Source organism: Vitis vinifera, chromosome 19 (assembly GCF_030704535.1).
Source record: "Vitis vinifera cultivar Pinot Noir 40024 chromosome 19, ASM3070453v1".
Taxonomy (NCBI): Eukaryota; Viridiplantae; Streptophyta; class Magnoliopsida; order Vitales; family Vitaceae; genus Vitis; species Vitis vinifera.
In genome coordinates, this window is record NC_081823.1 from 11,717,262 (window position 1) to 11,734,867 (window position 17,606).

General features: G+C 35.6%; 1 protein-coding gene across 1 annotated transcript in view; it reads right to left on the bottom strand.

Annotated features, from left to right (window-relative positions):
- Positions 1-1,548: 1,548 nt before the first annotated feature.
- The window catches only part of LOC100241269 (uncharacterized), a 30,400-nt gene continuing 14,342 nt past the window's right edge, over positions 1,549-17,606 (bottom strand). The window contains exons 6-7 of the mRNA XM_059735123.1: positions 2,463-2,878; positions 1,549-2,360 (exon numbers count right to left, since the gene is read on the bottom strand). Coding sequence (XP_059591106.1) covers positions 1,758-2,360; positions 2,463-2,878 — 1,019 coding nt within the window. The 3' untranslated portion in view covers positions 1,549-1,757. The remainder of the gene's footprint in view (positions 2,361-2,462; positions 2,879-17,606) is intronic.

Here is a 17,606-nt window from a genome sequence, read left to right on the forward strand (position 1 = left end):
TAATTATGAAAAAACAAAATTAAAGCATGTGTTATCGTACTTTTAGTGTACTTATATTTTAATTTCAATGCATAACTATGACACATACATTTTGTCACAAACTTAATAGTGTTAGAAGCATTGTCTTATCCTAGTATATTGATTTCTATATTATTAAGGCATCCCAATGAATTAGCATCATATACTAGATGCATTCTTATTAGCAATAATTCTTATAATGAAACTCATACACCTTATAAAAAAAATGTCTTATAAGGTTAATTTATAGTAGATGAAATGTTAAAAAATATACAAAATATATGACAATCATTTATCAATGCTTGTTTAAAAGGAAAAATTTTAAAATAAAGTTAGGTTATGCAGTAATGTATAAGACATTTAAAGTATTCATGTTGTAAGATCATTATATTTTTGTGGTACGAATACGTTGGCTTTTATATTAATACATAATATCGGTGTACTAGCATTATACATTTAATGAATCATTATTATGCATGATTTTTATAATAAAGCCTATAAGTTTTAAGAATTAGGTGAAAGAAAGATCATATTCTAAGATTGGTTTATAATCAATGACATTATAATAATAAAAAATATGAATAATGACACATATGAAATATTAATAATGTAAAACTAATATCATAAATAATAATATTAATAATGATGATAATAATAAATATATAATTATAATTTTTTTTAATAAATAGTATAGTTAGTCTTAACATATAGTAAATAAAGCACAAAAGGTAGAAAAGAAAAGTAGAAAAGTAAAGTTATATGGGAGTAGGAGGAAAAGACAAAATGATGTAATTGGAATTATGGAATGATCAAGTTATCAAACTATAACTTGTGAATTTGACAAGACTTTGAGACTTGGTGACCCTTAAGGGAGAGCTTATCATCACTTCGAGCTAGGTGACCATTTTTTAAAAAATTTCAAAAATAAAGCCCATGAAAAATTTATTTATTAAGAATAATAACAATTTTGTATTTTTTTATATACAAATTAGATATTTAATTTATTAGAATCATTTTGATGGTAATGACAAACAAAATAACTCCTTAAATAGGTGAAATAATTCATTTTCTCAAATTTATATGCAAAATTATTTTAAAACAAAAGGGATGATACATTATTTTTGTTCAACAATCCACATTTTGACTTTCATTTTAAAATCCATCTATAAAAATCTCTCTTTATATATATCTGCCTAGATTGCCTGATCATCTATTCATTCATTGTCTATAACTTCTTGCCTGATTATCAATTTAGATGTTCATATTTGCATATATTTATTCATTCCACCATGTATTTTGTTGCTTATTTGTAATGTTTACAATTTTGATGAAATGTTTGATTATTTGAAAACCGAATTTCCCCAAACCCACTAATAAAAAGCAACTAAAAGTCTGACCAATCTAGAGGGGTGTTCTTGGCCGGTGGCCATCCTGATAAGTCACCTTAGCCGTAGACTAGATTTAGATTTTGCAATTAGTACCTTTCTTTTCCTTCTAGGAATCACTATCATCTTGACCAATCTAGCCATGTACCAAAAAGTCAATTTTGCCAAGTTTAAAAAGTTTGCTTTAAGCCTGTTCATCATAGTTGACAGAAGTTAGAATTACAATGAAATATCTAGGAGAAAATGTCCGCAGGAGCAGAGAGAGAGAGAGTGAAGGCAATACATTCAGTCATGAATTTGATGCAAATCCCAACGTACATAATTGTATCGAATACTCTCACCATGATTGTCGATCTATCGGATCAGACGATTACTATGTTTGCCAAAAATGCCTGGGCCGTATGTGGAATAAATCAATTCCACAAGGAAGGGAAACTGCAAAATTCCGTACAAGGTCACTGGCAAACAGACTAATGCTGCCAAGGTAATAAGAATCCATGCCTTCTTTTCACCAAAGAGAAGATAGATTGCGCTACTGTAGGCTATCATCATGAATGTTACGGAGAGGAATAGAGTAACAAGGCCAAATATCAACCTCCTGGGAAGGGCAAAAAGAAAATCATCTTCTGCATATCGTGCCGTGAGAATGGATAGGCATATCAGCACCGAAGCAATGGATAGTAAGAGGGAAAGAGCATCGGAAGCTGCAAAAACTTTGAAGGCCTTTTCTTTGGTGAAATTTGGTATGCCAGTATCATCATGGTTGCCACCCGGGATGGTAATTGCTGCTGCAAACACTACAGTAGCAATAAGCGCTGCTGCTAATGTGTAACATTTTGCTGTGCCTTTCATCCATTTCTCCCTTTCTTTTATCAATTTTTCATGTTCCTTTATAAATGCCATTTTCGGTTTATCTTTTTTTTCATTTCTCAGATTCACTGAAGGCTCTCGGGGCATATTTTTCAATTTCCTTTGTAAAAATCAAAATGTTTCTAAGATACAGAAAAAGAGTGGATATGTATAAGAAAATTAATTCCCCTTCAAAACAAAAATTATTACCTTAAACCAATGTAACTCGCGTTGCATTTGTAGAGCTGCACCAGAAACGAGACTGAGCCGGTGCGGAGGGGCCAATTTTCCAACCAAATGCAAGATGTTATTTAAATCATCTTTGGCTCGTATTATAAGTTCTCTATGCATATCGGTTCCACAGATGAGGTTGAAAATCTTTTCATAACGATTTAATACTGCCAATTTGAATACATCCTCATCCAGATACTCGAGGGCAAAAGGATATGACTTCATAATCTCTTGCAGAATCTCGGGAATCCCATATTTTGCCCCAGTAATGAAGGCTAGTTTAAATATTTCCTGTGCTCTTGATGCTTTCAAAACTTCAGTACATAGGTGGTTAAGCAATTGAAGAGTCAGAGAATGCATTGTTTTTGTTTCTTGGATGTGCTTGATGGGTGGTACTGCAATTAAAATTATATTAAGGACAACATAACATTGCATTCAAAACTTTTGCATGCTTTAGTGGTAGTTTTGTTGTGTTCCTTACCTAACCATCCAACCAGTTCCCAGAACATTGCATTCACCTTTCGGCAAGTTGTGTGCAATGAAAATTGAAGCAGTTCAGATGCAAAAGCAGGACTAACAGAAGAAAAAACAAAAAAGCAACCCTGAATCAAGTACCAATTAAACACTAATCTATCAGAGCTTTTTGGGATTCAATAGGTTTCATATACTTCCCTTAAACCGTCGCACTTGAATTTAAAGGCTAGAATCAAGAAGCCTAATGAAACTTGGTACAAGCTCAATTACTCGACTTCTTATTAATTAACCAGGAGCATCAGGTGACAAGATATTCATAAAATCTATCAGAGCAATGAAAATTGTGTATCCTACATAATTCTTTGAGTAGTAGAGTATTATCCATTGGAATTTGATTGTAGAGCTGATTTCAAATCCATTACTTGAACTTAAAAGGAAAAAAATGAACACAATTTTGTGAGGACAAATTAAAATTGTGAGGATCTCAAATTCAACAAGTTAGCATTTCTCTACCAGGTGCAATTTGGCAAATTGGTTTGACCTAACTTGAATATCGGAGAAGTTGAGAAACCATTTTTAGTACTCAAGTTAGAATTTGGTCAAGCTTCTCAACCAAAAGTTAATTTGGGTTGAGCTCAATTTTGGGCTGAGTTCAAACCAATGCTTCAACAATCTAAGTTGAATTAAACTCCATTAATATTTTATAATATTTATAGAATATATTACTATATAATAATATCAATTTTTTTTTCTAAAATAATTTTAAGGGAAAAACCATCAAAATATATTAAGCCAACTCTCAGAAATTTGCCTACCCCCTTGTGAACACTATTTGGAAGGAAAATTAATTAGGAAGCCTCTTAAGCAAGCCAGAAAGGTATTTGGTCCTCTGTAGCCTATGCATTCCATAGTACAGGGCCTAATGAACATGAGAGCAAAGCATGGTGCCTACTACTTCATCACATTTACGGATGGTTATATCTACAAGTCCAAATAATTGCTTTGATTTAGATGTTATATGAATATTGTAAAAAAATGAAAAGAAAAAACTATTACAACATTAAGGATAAATCATGGACATGAGTATCCATTGAAGAGTTTTAAAAATCTCTATGATGAAAAGCAAATCCAAAGAACAATCAATAGCTTCAAGGACTCCACAGTAAAATGGTTGAACTGAAAATAGTAACCATAAACTTTTGGATATGGTTCACTCAAAAAGGCACAAGCCAACTATCTAACATCTTTCAAGGTGGGAAAGGAGGGTTACTATTTTGATTGCAACTTAAATCTTGAGTGAAGTGCCCTCAAAATCAATTACTTCAAATCCATATAGTTAAGAAGTCAAACCTAACTCACTTGTGATCCTAAGGGTTAGTAGGTTTAGTTCATGTAAATTCTCATAGATATTGTGCTATAAAGGAAACAAGTGCACTTTCATTCATTAGATATTCTAAGAAATCAAAGGTTGTGTGATGCTTAGTGAACAACTCAATGGGAGTATAATTGAAATAAAGTCAGATGAAATCACTTTCTTATAGGATGATATTTTGAGCAGAGGAGCATTGAACAGGAGTCTCAATTTATTTGAGGCAATTAAACCAAAGGAAAATACTATGATATCTCATATCGAACAGGGGAAAAAGTTCTTGACATTATATATATATATATATATATATATATATATATATATTAGCTTCTCTTAATTATTTAGACACATTTTAATGTTGTGAGGGTGTAGACCCTCAATTTTGTCCCTTTAACACATGTCTTTAAATCCGTTTTCAATGCTCCGTAATAGTTCCTTGGTGGCCCATAGCTACTCATACCACTTACCTTTTTTTTGAGTCACCTTGGAGACTTTGGTTGAGGGATTATTTGATCCCTTATTGTGACCCTTGGCAACCCTAACTTAGACTTAGGCTTTTCTTGTTTTTTTTTTAGGATAGCTTTTAGATACACTTGGCCCATTAGGCACCACCCTAGGCCCACTTAGTCTCACCTTAGGCCCGTTTAGGCACACTAGGCCTACGAAGACTTTTATTTTATTTTATTTATTTATTTATTTATTTTGTTTTAGTTTTAATTTTATGATTATCATTCACTTTTTATTGGTTATCTTCCTCTTTATATTATTTTCCTTAACTTATTTATTTATTTATTATTTTTACCATTTTCTAATTTATTTACTTATTTATCTATTCATGCAATTATTTAACTTAAAAAATTTCATGTTTTTGCAAGGAAACTTACCATTGGAGTTTAAGGAAGGCGGGACCCTCCTTGGAAGGTTTTGGAGGGGAATTTGAAATTGGGAAGATTGCTTTTGATTGGAAGATTTAAAAAAAGAGAAGAGAAGAAGAAAGGAAATAGGAGAATTCTCCTTTTTGGAAACAAATTTAGGTCTTGAGGAGTGATATATAAAGAGAAAAAAGGAAAAGAAGAGAAAGAGGGGGCAGCACGCATTGGAGGAGATTGGTTTTAGAGAAGAAGAAGGAAGATAGCAAAAAAAGAGATTTTTTAAGAAAACTTTCAGCACGCATTGAGAACGGAGGGGAATTGGAAAAGAGAAGCAATCTTTGCCTCTTTAAGAGAAGTTCTAAGGTAAGTTTTCGGAGGATTCTTTTTATTTTTATTTTTCTGGCTTATATCCCTAATCTATGTTCTTCATTCTCTCATTTTATGATTTGGGACACTGTTTGCTTGGTGGGTTGAAGATGTAAGAAACTTCATGCGAACTTTATTGATTTCTGGTTCTTGTTTATGCTTACTGATATGGTTTCATTCCTCGCTATTCTTTTTCTTTTTTTTTATTATTATTTTCTATCATATGAACTCAGTGAGACTCTGTTTTATGGAATATTATTTGATGATATTGGTTGCCCTGTTTCTCTTTTACTCCTCCCACTAATCCAAGCCCATGGATTAACATTTGAAATGGGGACATGTTTATTGGCATCCTCTGCTTATTCCTTCTCCGGTCTACTATGTGTCTATCCATGTCCTCTGTTCCCCTTTCCATACTGCATTCCAGTCCTTGTCTGTATATTTGGGTGTGTATCTGAGACCGATAGAAGTACTGATGTGAAAGATAAGGTGTGTAGCACACGCAGTGTGCTCAGTGTATTCCTGGTGGAGTGCGGAGAATGAAGGGTAGTGATGGAGATTCAAATCATGTGAATTTGGTTGAATTACAGAAGAAGGCTACCACTTTGAATTTTCTCTACGTGGCATATTGGGATTAAAAGAGTTCCACGCATAGTCCATGATGAAGACAGCCTGCAAGCATAAATGGGTATCCCACGTGGCTATGAGACTAAATGATATTCCCATACAAGTCTGCACCTTTGTGAGAGACGTGTCGCTATTGAAGAAGCAGCCGCATCCTTGAGACTGTCTGCGCACAAGGAGAATCTCCAGGGGTGCTTACCTTATGTACAGATTTGCATGGTGATTAGCTACGCTCAGGTAGTCCTGAAATGCTTGCAAATCTGCATGGTTCACCAATTGAGTCCGGGAATTCTGACAGATCTTCAGGAATGGATGACGAGTCCAATAACCGCGAGGTGAATTCTAATTTAGAAGTTCCTAATGCAAATGCTGGTCATGCTAATGCTCTGCATGCCAGCGCTGATGTTGATATGAATGGTGCTAGTCTTGAAGATCAAATTGAGCCAACTGGCCCGGTTTCTAAATATGGCACGGGTGAGCCACAGTCAAGGCCAAACACTCTAGTTCCTTGCTATTGAGATCTACTATTTATCAAAAAGACCTATCCCCAAATCAGTCCAACAGAAGCCGAATCAATTGAAACATGAAAGCAATGAGGGTACAATATAAAGGGGCAGTTTTTGGCGAGCCGAATCCGCACCCTTTCGTCCTTGTTGATGTTGCATAGAAACTTACGGTGAATGAGAAAACCAGTCAGTCAATTCTGGTTAGTGGTGAAAGTGGGATGCTTATGCGTTATCTCGCCTACATGGAAGGGAGATCTGTAGCTAAGGGAAGGACTATTGAGCAACAAATTCTAGAGTCCAATCTAGTTCTAGAAGCATTCGGTGATGCAAAGACTGTCAGAAACAATAATTCAAGTCGGTTTGGTAAGTTTGTGGAGATTCAATTTGATCAGAGGAGAAGGATTTCAAGAGCAACTATCAGGACTTATTTTCCGGAAAGATCCTGTGTTTGTCAAGTGCCTAATCCTGAGAAATTATCATCGCTTCTACATGCTTTGTGATGCATCAGCGGAGAATGTTCAAAGGTCCAGATTGGGAAAAGCAGGAAGTTTCCATTATCTGAATCAATCCAATCGCTATGAGCTGGAAGGTTGACAGCAACTAAAGACCTTTGCCATCTCATTTTTCCCTCACTAAAATCTGAACCTAAGGCATACATGCATGCTGTCACCATGGCTCCCGGTCACTCACATCTAGAAGATAAGAACATAAGGAAAATTCTTGTGGTAAATGAGCAAACAGACCTGTTTTTACACAGTTCGTTGATGATTCACATGAAAGCATTTGATTCAAGACACCATCTCGCGGAACTGAAAGCGATGTTAAGGAGAGAACTGAAGGTTTGGTCTTCTGGTTTGTGCTTGGAGGGGAATAGGATTTCTGCTGGAGGTAGTGGGAGCCTTTCTGATAATTCTTCCAGAGATTCTGTTGCAAATGAAACCAGTGCAGCATCTAGAACTGACAAACCAGCTTTGGAGCGAAGAGATAAAAAGTACTCTTCAAATAATAATGGTCCAGAAGTGGAGATTAGTCGCTGTTGTGTAGTCCTTTAGTCTTCACTAAGACTATTAGTTGGCAAAGTTCACCAGATTTTGAGGCAATTCAAGACTAATTTACTTGATATGGATGCTGCTCTCCCTGAGGAGGCTCCAAGGCCATCAAGGCCTGACTTAGAAAAGAAATTGGCATGGCATGCTTTTGATTAAATCTGCAGAGACAATCTTTGAGATGGTTAAAGCAACAATCATGCTCGAGGGCATGATTAAGATTGAATACTTGATGAACGGATGGTGGCATTGGTCATCACTCTCTGCTGTTGCCAAGACTTCTATCGTTTCTTCCCTTGCCCTCTGCATATACTCTCTGGATGCTGCCATTGCGTATGAGAAGATCTCATTTAATTTGGATGACTGGCAGTCCCTCGCTCAACCAGAAATGACAGTATCTCCCACTCAGCAGATGCCACATGCAGAACAGCCAATTCCTCCATAAGTTAACCATCCTTCCTCATCTTCAGCTATTGCATTATCAAATTTTCTCCAAAGTGCTAGTGCAAATGAATCAAAAGGAAGCTTAGTTAAAAGTCCTAACCTGCTTTTGTCCGAATTATCAGAGTTTTCAAAAGAAACATTGCAGCAAATACACGAATCAATTGGATTCAGCTTATAGTCTCAATGCTGATGGTGAAAAATAGCTATGCTGATCCAGAAGAGTATAGTGATGAAGATTACAGTAGTTTCCAGAGGCCAAAAGTAGTAATTGAAGGAAAACCAGAGAAGACTCTCAAAGCCAAAAGAATCATGGGACTCTGAACAGTTTGAGGATCTTTGATCAGATCAGTCCAGAAATCAATCCTAATCAGAGGATGCATACTGATAGAGATCAGGGAAGGTATCTGTTTACTAGGACACCGTCCAGACTTGAACTTACTGACAAGCACTCTAAATTTGGCATCCATGTTTTCTACTAAAGAACAGCTACTGCCTCTTTGTGAGTGCTTCCCTGCGTCTGTTGCTTCAGAAAAATCAATGAGTGGCAGTGTGCATTTGAATTGGTTTGTGAAGCAATGTATACTGAGCTGCGAATTGTTCATCAAGATAAGTATGGCTGGGTCCTCCATGCTGAAAGTGAGCGGCGAACCTATCTCCAACGACTCGTACATGAGCGAGGAATACTTCCAATGCACAAAACAAGTCTGATTGAAGGTCCTGAATAGCAGCTTTGTCCCATTGAAAGTCCATATAGGACGTGCCAGAAGCTTGAAAGATGCAAATTAAAAATCGATACCATCCAAAATGTTCTAGATGGACAGTGTGAATCAGTGGAAATAGAGCTGTCCGGAGAGAAAAATGAGATAGGTTTTTCGAAGCATCTGATACTGATTCTGAGTCATATCTCCCTCTTTTAGACAGTGGTGTCAAACAGATTGATGACAAATATTTTGATGAATCATTCTTTAAAGAATCAGATGATATTAAAGATGTTGCTTCCGCAAGGAGTGGATGGAATGGTGACCGAGCTAGCATCATAAATAAAGCAAGTCTTCACTCTGCTTTGAATTTGGTGTCAAGTTTAGTGCAGCCACTGTCCTAATGTCAGAGCATTCATGGGATATCTGACACAGGATCTCCAAGGCAGTCTTCTTCTAAGAAAAATTGAGGAGGGGAAAGATAGTGAGGATAAAGTGGATAAGGAACCGCTTGATAATAGTGGATACTTAACTAGACCGTACCTGGAACCTCTTGCAAAGATGAAATTCAGATATAATTGCGAACAAGTAGTTGGCCTTGACAAACATGAAGGAATGCGAAGATAAACTCTCTGTTATTGATTAAGCTTTGGGAGCAATGAAGAATATTAATTTGCGGGTGTGCCGTGGCATGAGGGTTGCTGTTTGTGGTACTGTAAGCTCAGACAAGTCAAGCTTACTATCCTGTATGTTCTGAGAGGTGTCTAAGATATCTGGTATCTTTAAACTGTGTGGAACAAAGGCCTATGTTACTCAGTCTCCTTGGATACAGAGTGGCAAGATAGAAGAGAACATCTTGTTGGTAAAGAGATGGACAGAGAAAGACCAAAATACGATTGATACAAACATTGCAACAGCCAATCAAGCCATCCTTTGCCTCTTAAAACTATGATGAATCCATTATGAGATCGCCACCATCCCCGATATATTGAACCATCACAATCTTTTGAGTCTGAATTCCCTACACTGCATGTATTATCAAGAAACAACCCTTCAACATCCTCACCGCTGTCAGCATCTCATGCAGAGCTAGAAGACAGCCCACAGCAGAACCCCCAACTTCTGTACAAAAGCATCTAAAGATAGCTCCAATTCCAGGAGTTGATGATTTAATTGATCAAATGGCTGTCACAACTGGTCTTCTTTTTTTTTATTTTACCTTTTAATGGAAGCCACTCAGCCTTCTGTTGTTGATGCAAATTCAGAGCGAGAAATTGAAATTGAAGTCTAGAGTGAGATCCTTTTTTACGAAAAGGAAACAAACATTGATGATAGTGAATAATGGTGTTCCCCTTAATCAAGACTTCATCAGTAACTTACCCTCTCTGATCCTGTGCATGGAACCATGGAATTCGTATCCTCTGCAATGAGCTTACAGCATATGTGCTGACACAAAGCAAAGGGAGAATCAGATTATGATGAGTACAGATCAGCATGGGGACGAGAAGGTCTGGGTTAACCATCTTCAAAGAGCTTGTGTACCTTACCAAATCTAAATAGCAAAGGAGAAATAAGAGAATGGTGGAGTACGGTGTCTTCTAGGAGGTCACTCTCGAAAGTCCAGAAATGTAGGATCCATCAGTAAGCTCTAAGTTACTGCCCCTTTGCCTTCACACACGCGAAGAAGTTGCTGAATCCTATTGACTGAGAGATAGTTTCTGATTCTGGGCAATTTGATATGCCTAAAGAATGGGAAGTTATTCGGGAAACTGAACATCTGAAGATCAATAAAGACATAAGCATTCAGTTAATGTTTAGCAGGTTGACGACAGAAACAGAACCCTGATGTTAATATAAGGGAAATTGCTGATACACATTTCCAGATCAGATGATAAGTAGAAATTGCTTTTCTGCCAGCGTTTCCTCTTTTCTGCCATGGCGAAGCACCTTTAGGATGATGACAATGGTTCTACTTTCTCCAATGTGGTGAATCCAAATGACTTCTTGTCATTCTCTGAACCTGAATTAGAAGAAATATTGGAAGATATCAGCTGGAGTGCACCAATCTGGTTTGGGTTGTGATGCCAGTAGCATGAAAACAGGAACTTTAGGAAGAGATGGTAGTGAAATTTCTTTCTCCACAATTGTATGAGCGAATCGAGTTTGCAGACAGCGACCACTGATGTAAGAACGCAGAATTCCATTTCAGCAATCTACAGAAACATCTTCAGGCAACCCAAGTAATTCAGTCTCAAAAGTAGCCTAGACACTAATCCAGCTTGGCCACCTCACCACGCATCATACTCCTTCTATTGTTTCTTTTTCTTCTTTTGTGATTTTATACATCTTAAATCTAGATTTCAAAACCATTCTACGTCAAAATAACTCCAATTTTCTTTAAACTTCTTTAGAAGCTCCTAGGTACAAAATCCAGATTTTAACATGCAATTTGCTGCCACTTTACTTCGGGTATGCACTTTCACTGTTTTCTTTGATTTTAACTATTTTCGTGTTTTTCTTGATTTTCCTAAGCATGAACAAACTTCATAATTCCAAATCATGGAATTTATGGAATCAACTCATGCGAAATTAATTAGGGCTTTGGTGGGGGCCCGACATTCATGATACCTTATTCAATATTGTTTGCTTGATATGTTGATTTTTGATTCTTCTTGATGATATACATGAATGTGTTTCGTATTTATTGTTGAGATGCTCTTGATCCCCATAGAGGAGTACTAGCTTGCTATTCAGGTACGCTCTCTTCTCATCTATTTTTTTTTAGAACTCTATAGACTTGTATGCCATTGATAACCATATCCATATTTGACGTGATTCTTGGATGACTTGATATATGCCTGACTTGCTTGAATAAAACAAATGTTGTGTGCTACATTCCTACACTAACTTTTATGTTTTATGATAGCGCTTGAAGAGCGGTTCAGGTACGCACCCTAACTCTCCTTTATTGTGATTTGATCTTGTTTAACATGCAATTTTTTGAAATCACCTAGCCTACTTAGGTATCCATAATTAACCGATTAATTGTCATATTCCCCTTAACTTAGTTAGTAGAGACCTTTATAGGGCTTAGAGGGGTGCTGCCTTTCAAAGGTACCTTCCCAATAGGTAACCTAATCCCCGGACTTAGACTCGGGTTTTTCAAAGACGCTTTTTCCAAAAATTATGGAGTCATTTTTTAGGGTTTTATTTCTTGTTTTATTTTCCCCTTTAAAAAAAAATAAAATAAGTGGCGACTCCAACTTTTTTTCCAAAAATCAATTTTTCACAAAATAATAAAAAGCGAGTCTCGCCGATCGAGTGGGGACGCACGTGAAAAATGCGGGTCCACAGAGGGCTCTTTGAGCCCAAAGTGGATAGTATATATTTACACAGTTGGAAGTGAGTCATTACAAATGGTATCAAAGTGTATCCCCAGTCATGATATGAGAGTTTATCTCATCATTGTAATTATGGGCATTAAGGTGAAGCTTTCATGTTTGCATCATAAGATCATGATGTTAGGATAGATTCTTTAAAAGCATGATATGATGTAACCATAAATGGAATTCATTAATACTTATATTATGACTTTGAATTTCTATTCACTATCCTATTTATGAATTATGTATGTTAAGCCTTCAAACCTACATCACTTGCATGTACATGACTTGAGTGAATTAGGAGTTACATGAAAAATCTAAGTCATAGATTCCTTGCAAGTTAATGACTCATTCACAACTGGTTCATGGACTTCAATAAACCATTTGAGGCTATAGTGCACTACCTCCTAATTGGAGGGATAACTTGCCCTAGTCATTAGGATGGGTTTCCCATGGTGAGTGTACGTACTAGTGTGTTTAGTTATGTTGGGAAACCTAGATCTCTCCATTCCCATAACCCTGGATTGTATAGGTGCATGCAAAATACCCTAGGCCTCTAAATCCTATGCAACAAAAGCAAAAATCAAAATTTTAACATTCTATAATCTAGAGAAAAGTCACCAAAAACTTTGAGAAAATTAAAGGTTAATCTTAATAGAGAAAACACCCAAGAGAGGAGGGAAGGGAGGGGGGGGGGGGGGGGGGGGGGGGGGGGTTTGAATTGAGTTTTTAAAAAATCATTTTCAAACACCACAAATTCAAGAAAAGGAAACACAAATATAAAGAGATAAGGTTAAAAAGAGTAAAATTAGATTTTATAGTGGTTCAGCACTTCCTTGCCTACATCCACTCTCCTCAACCTCTTAACTGAGTGAAGGTTCCACTATACTTGAAGCTTCAACTAAGCTTTTAATCACCTTTACACTTGGATTCTAGCTCCAATGGACTATTACATAATCCCTTCAAGTCTTAACTCACTTGAAGCTTTTAGCATTCAAAATAACAAGTTTGAATCTCTCAACCTAGCTCAACAAGGGCTCAAATACAACTTAAATGTTAGGAAGAATCACAAGGGGGCACTAAGGAATATGCAAATGGATATTTAATGCACTAAGGAAAGAATGAGAGCTTTTGAGGCAAGAATAAGTAGGCAGACAAATAAATGCAGGTGTTCTCTACCTCATAAATGAAGTGGAGTTCTCAATTTGTAGGTTTCTAGCCTCAGGAGTCAAAAATGCCGAAAAACGGCCTTGACCAGTCGAGTTGGGGTTACTAGCCATTGGACAATAAATGCATGATAGGTGATCGTTACACCTCGACTGGTCCTTGACCAAATCTTGATTAGATCTCAACCGAGAAGGCATATCCCTTGATCGGGAATGCAAAGCTATAAGAAGAGAGAGAAGATTTTTGCATTTCTGGACTAGACCTCGATCAAGAAGGTGTAATCAGTTAACCAGTGCCCTAGCCGGTTGAGCCAGTTGGCTAGTGCCTTGACCAGTTCACCATTTTTTGCCTGAAAACCTTTTTTTTTTTTTTTTGTTCTTTTCTCTTCTAACACTTAAACAAGGTATTTAGGTAAATTAATATGCCAATTTTGAAACAATTTGCCTAAGGTTCATATGATAAAACTCATGTTTTGACGAAAATGTAACTTTAATGCCTAAACTGAGTTTTTAAAGTGCATGAAAAGATATGAAAATCCTAAGTGCACCATGCATTCATCTTACATATGTTTCCTATTATTAAAGGGTCTTCCAATTGTCTTGATCTTGCATCCATTGGGTCCTTTGATGAATTTCCAAACTAATACTTGAAATTCTTTATAATTCAAACCAAGTAACAACTTAACCATGGTTTGTTATCATCAAAACATGATTAGGAGAACCCTTGGGCTAACAAACTTTAGATTTGATTTAAATGGTTCTTAAATCAATTTTGCTTAGTGAAGGTGAATCCTAAAGAGTTCAGATGTCTCACACACCAAAAATCTTTTGCTTGATGACTTGATCCATAATCTTGGCACTCCAAAATGTGGGCTTTGGAATAGAGGAATCCTAGGCTCTCTCTCTTTAGACATAGAAGATGATTGTCTCTCAAAAAGTGATTGGAACCCTAAGCTTTAAAGGGTATTTATAGCATTTCCCTACTAGGCTTAAATGACTTGAGCCCACTAAGGCTTGGGCCACTTAATCTTATCTAAAATGGGTCTTAATTGATTAATTAACCATACATGATCATCTAATTAACCAATTCATGTCAATGAGATAATAAAGAGAAAACAAAAAATATAAATAAATTTCTATCTGTTACATCATGTCATGCTTTTTAGGGCTCAATCCTAATATGTTACACATTAGATAAGATTTATGGTGAGTCAGAGATTGGTCATTAGGTAGCCTTAACTTCACCAAGCTACTATGTTGCATAAGCTCTCAACCTTGAGAGAATATTGATCTAGTGCTAAGGTCTTCAAAGGCTTTGACCCATGAGTGAGACCCTAAAGTGGTCATATATTCTCTATAGATAGGATTACTATGATTGAGGCATGTGATAATGGGTATTCTCAAGATAAGCACCATGATATCTTAAGGGTTTGAGACATTATGTCCCCTTAGGTGATCCTAAGGACATGTGATCGTGAAAATTATGGCCATAATGATTCCTTAAGTGGAATTTAACATATGCTCTTGGAGGGATATAGTATGTCAATTGATCACATAATAGGAGGATCTAAGACTCAAGGATTGTAGAAGTAATCTTGAGAGGTTGATAACATTCATTTTGTTAAATTATGGATACCAATTCATGAGGAGCTTGCATGCAATTGTTAGTAGGTCACAGACTGAAGTTTTCTATCTCGATTTAATATCATAAAGATACTAAATTGTAGTTTACTCTCTATAGTTAGATTTTGAGTCAACTTTAAGATTGGATTTTAAGGGAGCCAGTACTTCCCTATGGATCCTAGTGGTTCCCACTCAAACTCATATTCCTTGGTCAAAAAATATTTGAGGAATAGTTGGATTATTTATTTATATGTGTGTATAAGAGCATTTTGGTAAATATGGAAGGTTGCACAAGTACATATAAATAATCTTTTAAATTTAGATAATTAATTAATTGAAACTCAATAGAGCAAATTAGTTAATTAGGACCCAATGAGTCAGATTAAGTAACCTAAACGTAAGATGAGCTCAAGTCACTCGAGCTAAGAGGTAAGCCTATATAAACTCCTTAAAGGGTTTAAGGCTTAGTACTTGTCAGCCATTCAATCTTCTACCTTAATATCTATCCCCACAAAGAGGATTCTAACACCCTTATGTGTTAGGATACAAGAAAGAGAGTTATCAGGCAAAATATCATGAGGTATTTGAGATCTTAATTGACCTCTTCACCAATTAGATTTAATTCCTTGAGCACTTAAATCTAATATTCATTGTTCTGAATTCTCCCATGACATAGTTCTAGCATTTCTACGAAGATAGTGTCATGCACCTAATGATCTAGGGCTTGAAGTTAGGTAATCTAGATGTTCCAACACATGAGAAGTATAAATTTTTTAATAATGCTCTCTTATCCATACTTGTGAAATATGGAAAGCTACAGTGAAATAACAGATAAAGTTTATTATCAAGAACTCTATTTGAGAATTAATTGAACTATTGTTAAGACATAAGACCTTAAGGAATAAGTAGGTTTTTAAGGTCAAACTTTAGGCAAATGATGCAAGTTGTTAAACTTAACTCATGAAGAAAGGATACAACCAGAATAAGTGTGTAGAGTATAAAAATAAAAATAAATAAAAAAAAATCTCATGAGAAGTGAGGTTTGCCTCAACTCTCCTTATTCAAACCATTATCACATCTTTGGATTTGAAATTATATCAAATAAACATTCAAATCATTTTTCTCAATAGAGAACTAAATAAGAAGATCTATATAGATCAATTGACTGGTTTTATGGCAACTAAATAGAAAGTCAAAGTTAACAACTACAAAGGTCCATTTATAGCCTACAATAATCATCTCAACAATGGTATATTACACTAATGGGTTTATGATGGTCTAAGAACACTATTGCATGTTTGTTAAACGGTGTAAGGGTAGATTTTTTATCCTTTTTTTTTTTTTTTTGTATACAAATGAAATGTTGGTTAGGGATGATAATGAGATGGTTACCTCTAAAGTGTGGTGGTCGTCAACTTTTAAAATGAACAACATGCTTAAAGCAAACTATGTTTTCAAAGTTATGATCCTAATCAATCAATCAAGGAGACTTTTTGGTTTGTTTTACAAATCATAAACAATGAATATTCTTGAAAAAATTCTATATGTAAAATTGAAAATCTATTAGCATACATATACAGAAAGATAAGACCTTAAGCTTTAACATGTGTCGTAAGACTTTAGATGAATAGGAAAAGATCACTCAAGGTTCCTATATGCTAGCATTGTTAGTAGCTTAAAGTATCCAATGATGTGTACATGAACTAATATTTGTTATATAATTAGGTTTGTAGCTTCCAATTAGATCTAAACCTTGCTTACAAAAAAGCAATGGATTGGATGCTTTTCTACCTCAAAGTCACCATAGGCTATATAATTTTCTATTGAGGATTGAATTTGGACATGATTAGCTATAACAGTGATAATTGGGGTAGCATCCTAAATGAAACTAAATCCACATATGGTTATAATTTTATATGTGCTCTATGATGTTAGCATATATTGGTGAAATAGAAAACAATCATGTATAACATTGTCTACCATGCGTGGAGTTGGGAGTACCTTACTTGTTGTTTAGGAAAGTGACTAGTTTATGATGTTCATACATATTTTTCACAACATTGCTTGTTCTTTTGAGCATACTACTATTTATTGTGATAGCATGGAAACTTTAGCCTATGTCAAAGACCCCCCCCCCCCCCCCCCCCCCCCAAGTATCATAGTTGAACCAAACACATCAATCTTAAATGTTAGTTTATATGAGACATGGTTAAAAATCCTACCCTCACCCCCCTTGTTGACTAAGCTAATACGTAAAGATGTTTATTAGGGTCAAGTTGAGAGTATTGGATTATGTAGATCATGATTATGTGGAAGTTAAGTTGAGAGCATTGGATCATGTAGATTATGATTACATATTGTGTATTTCAATTAACCATTATACCTATGATTTATTCATTGTCCAATCTTGTTTGATGGTGACATTTAATTATTTGTTTTACTTTATTGACATACACTTTCATTACTTTGCACAACTGAAACATAATGAGTCCAAACCACTTAGATAGTGTGTTAGGTCATTGATATTTATAAGACTCCTTTTTGTATCCAAT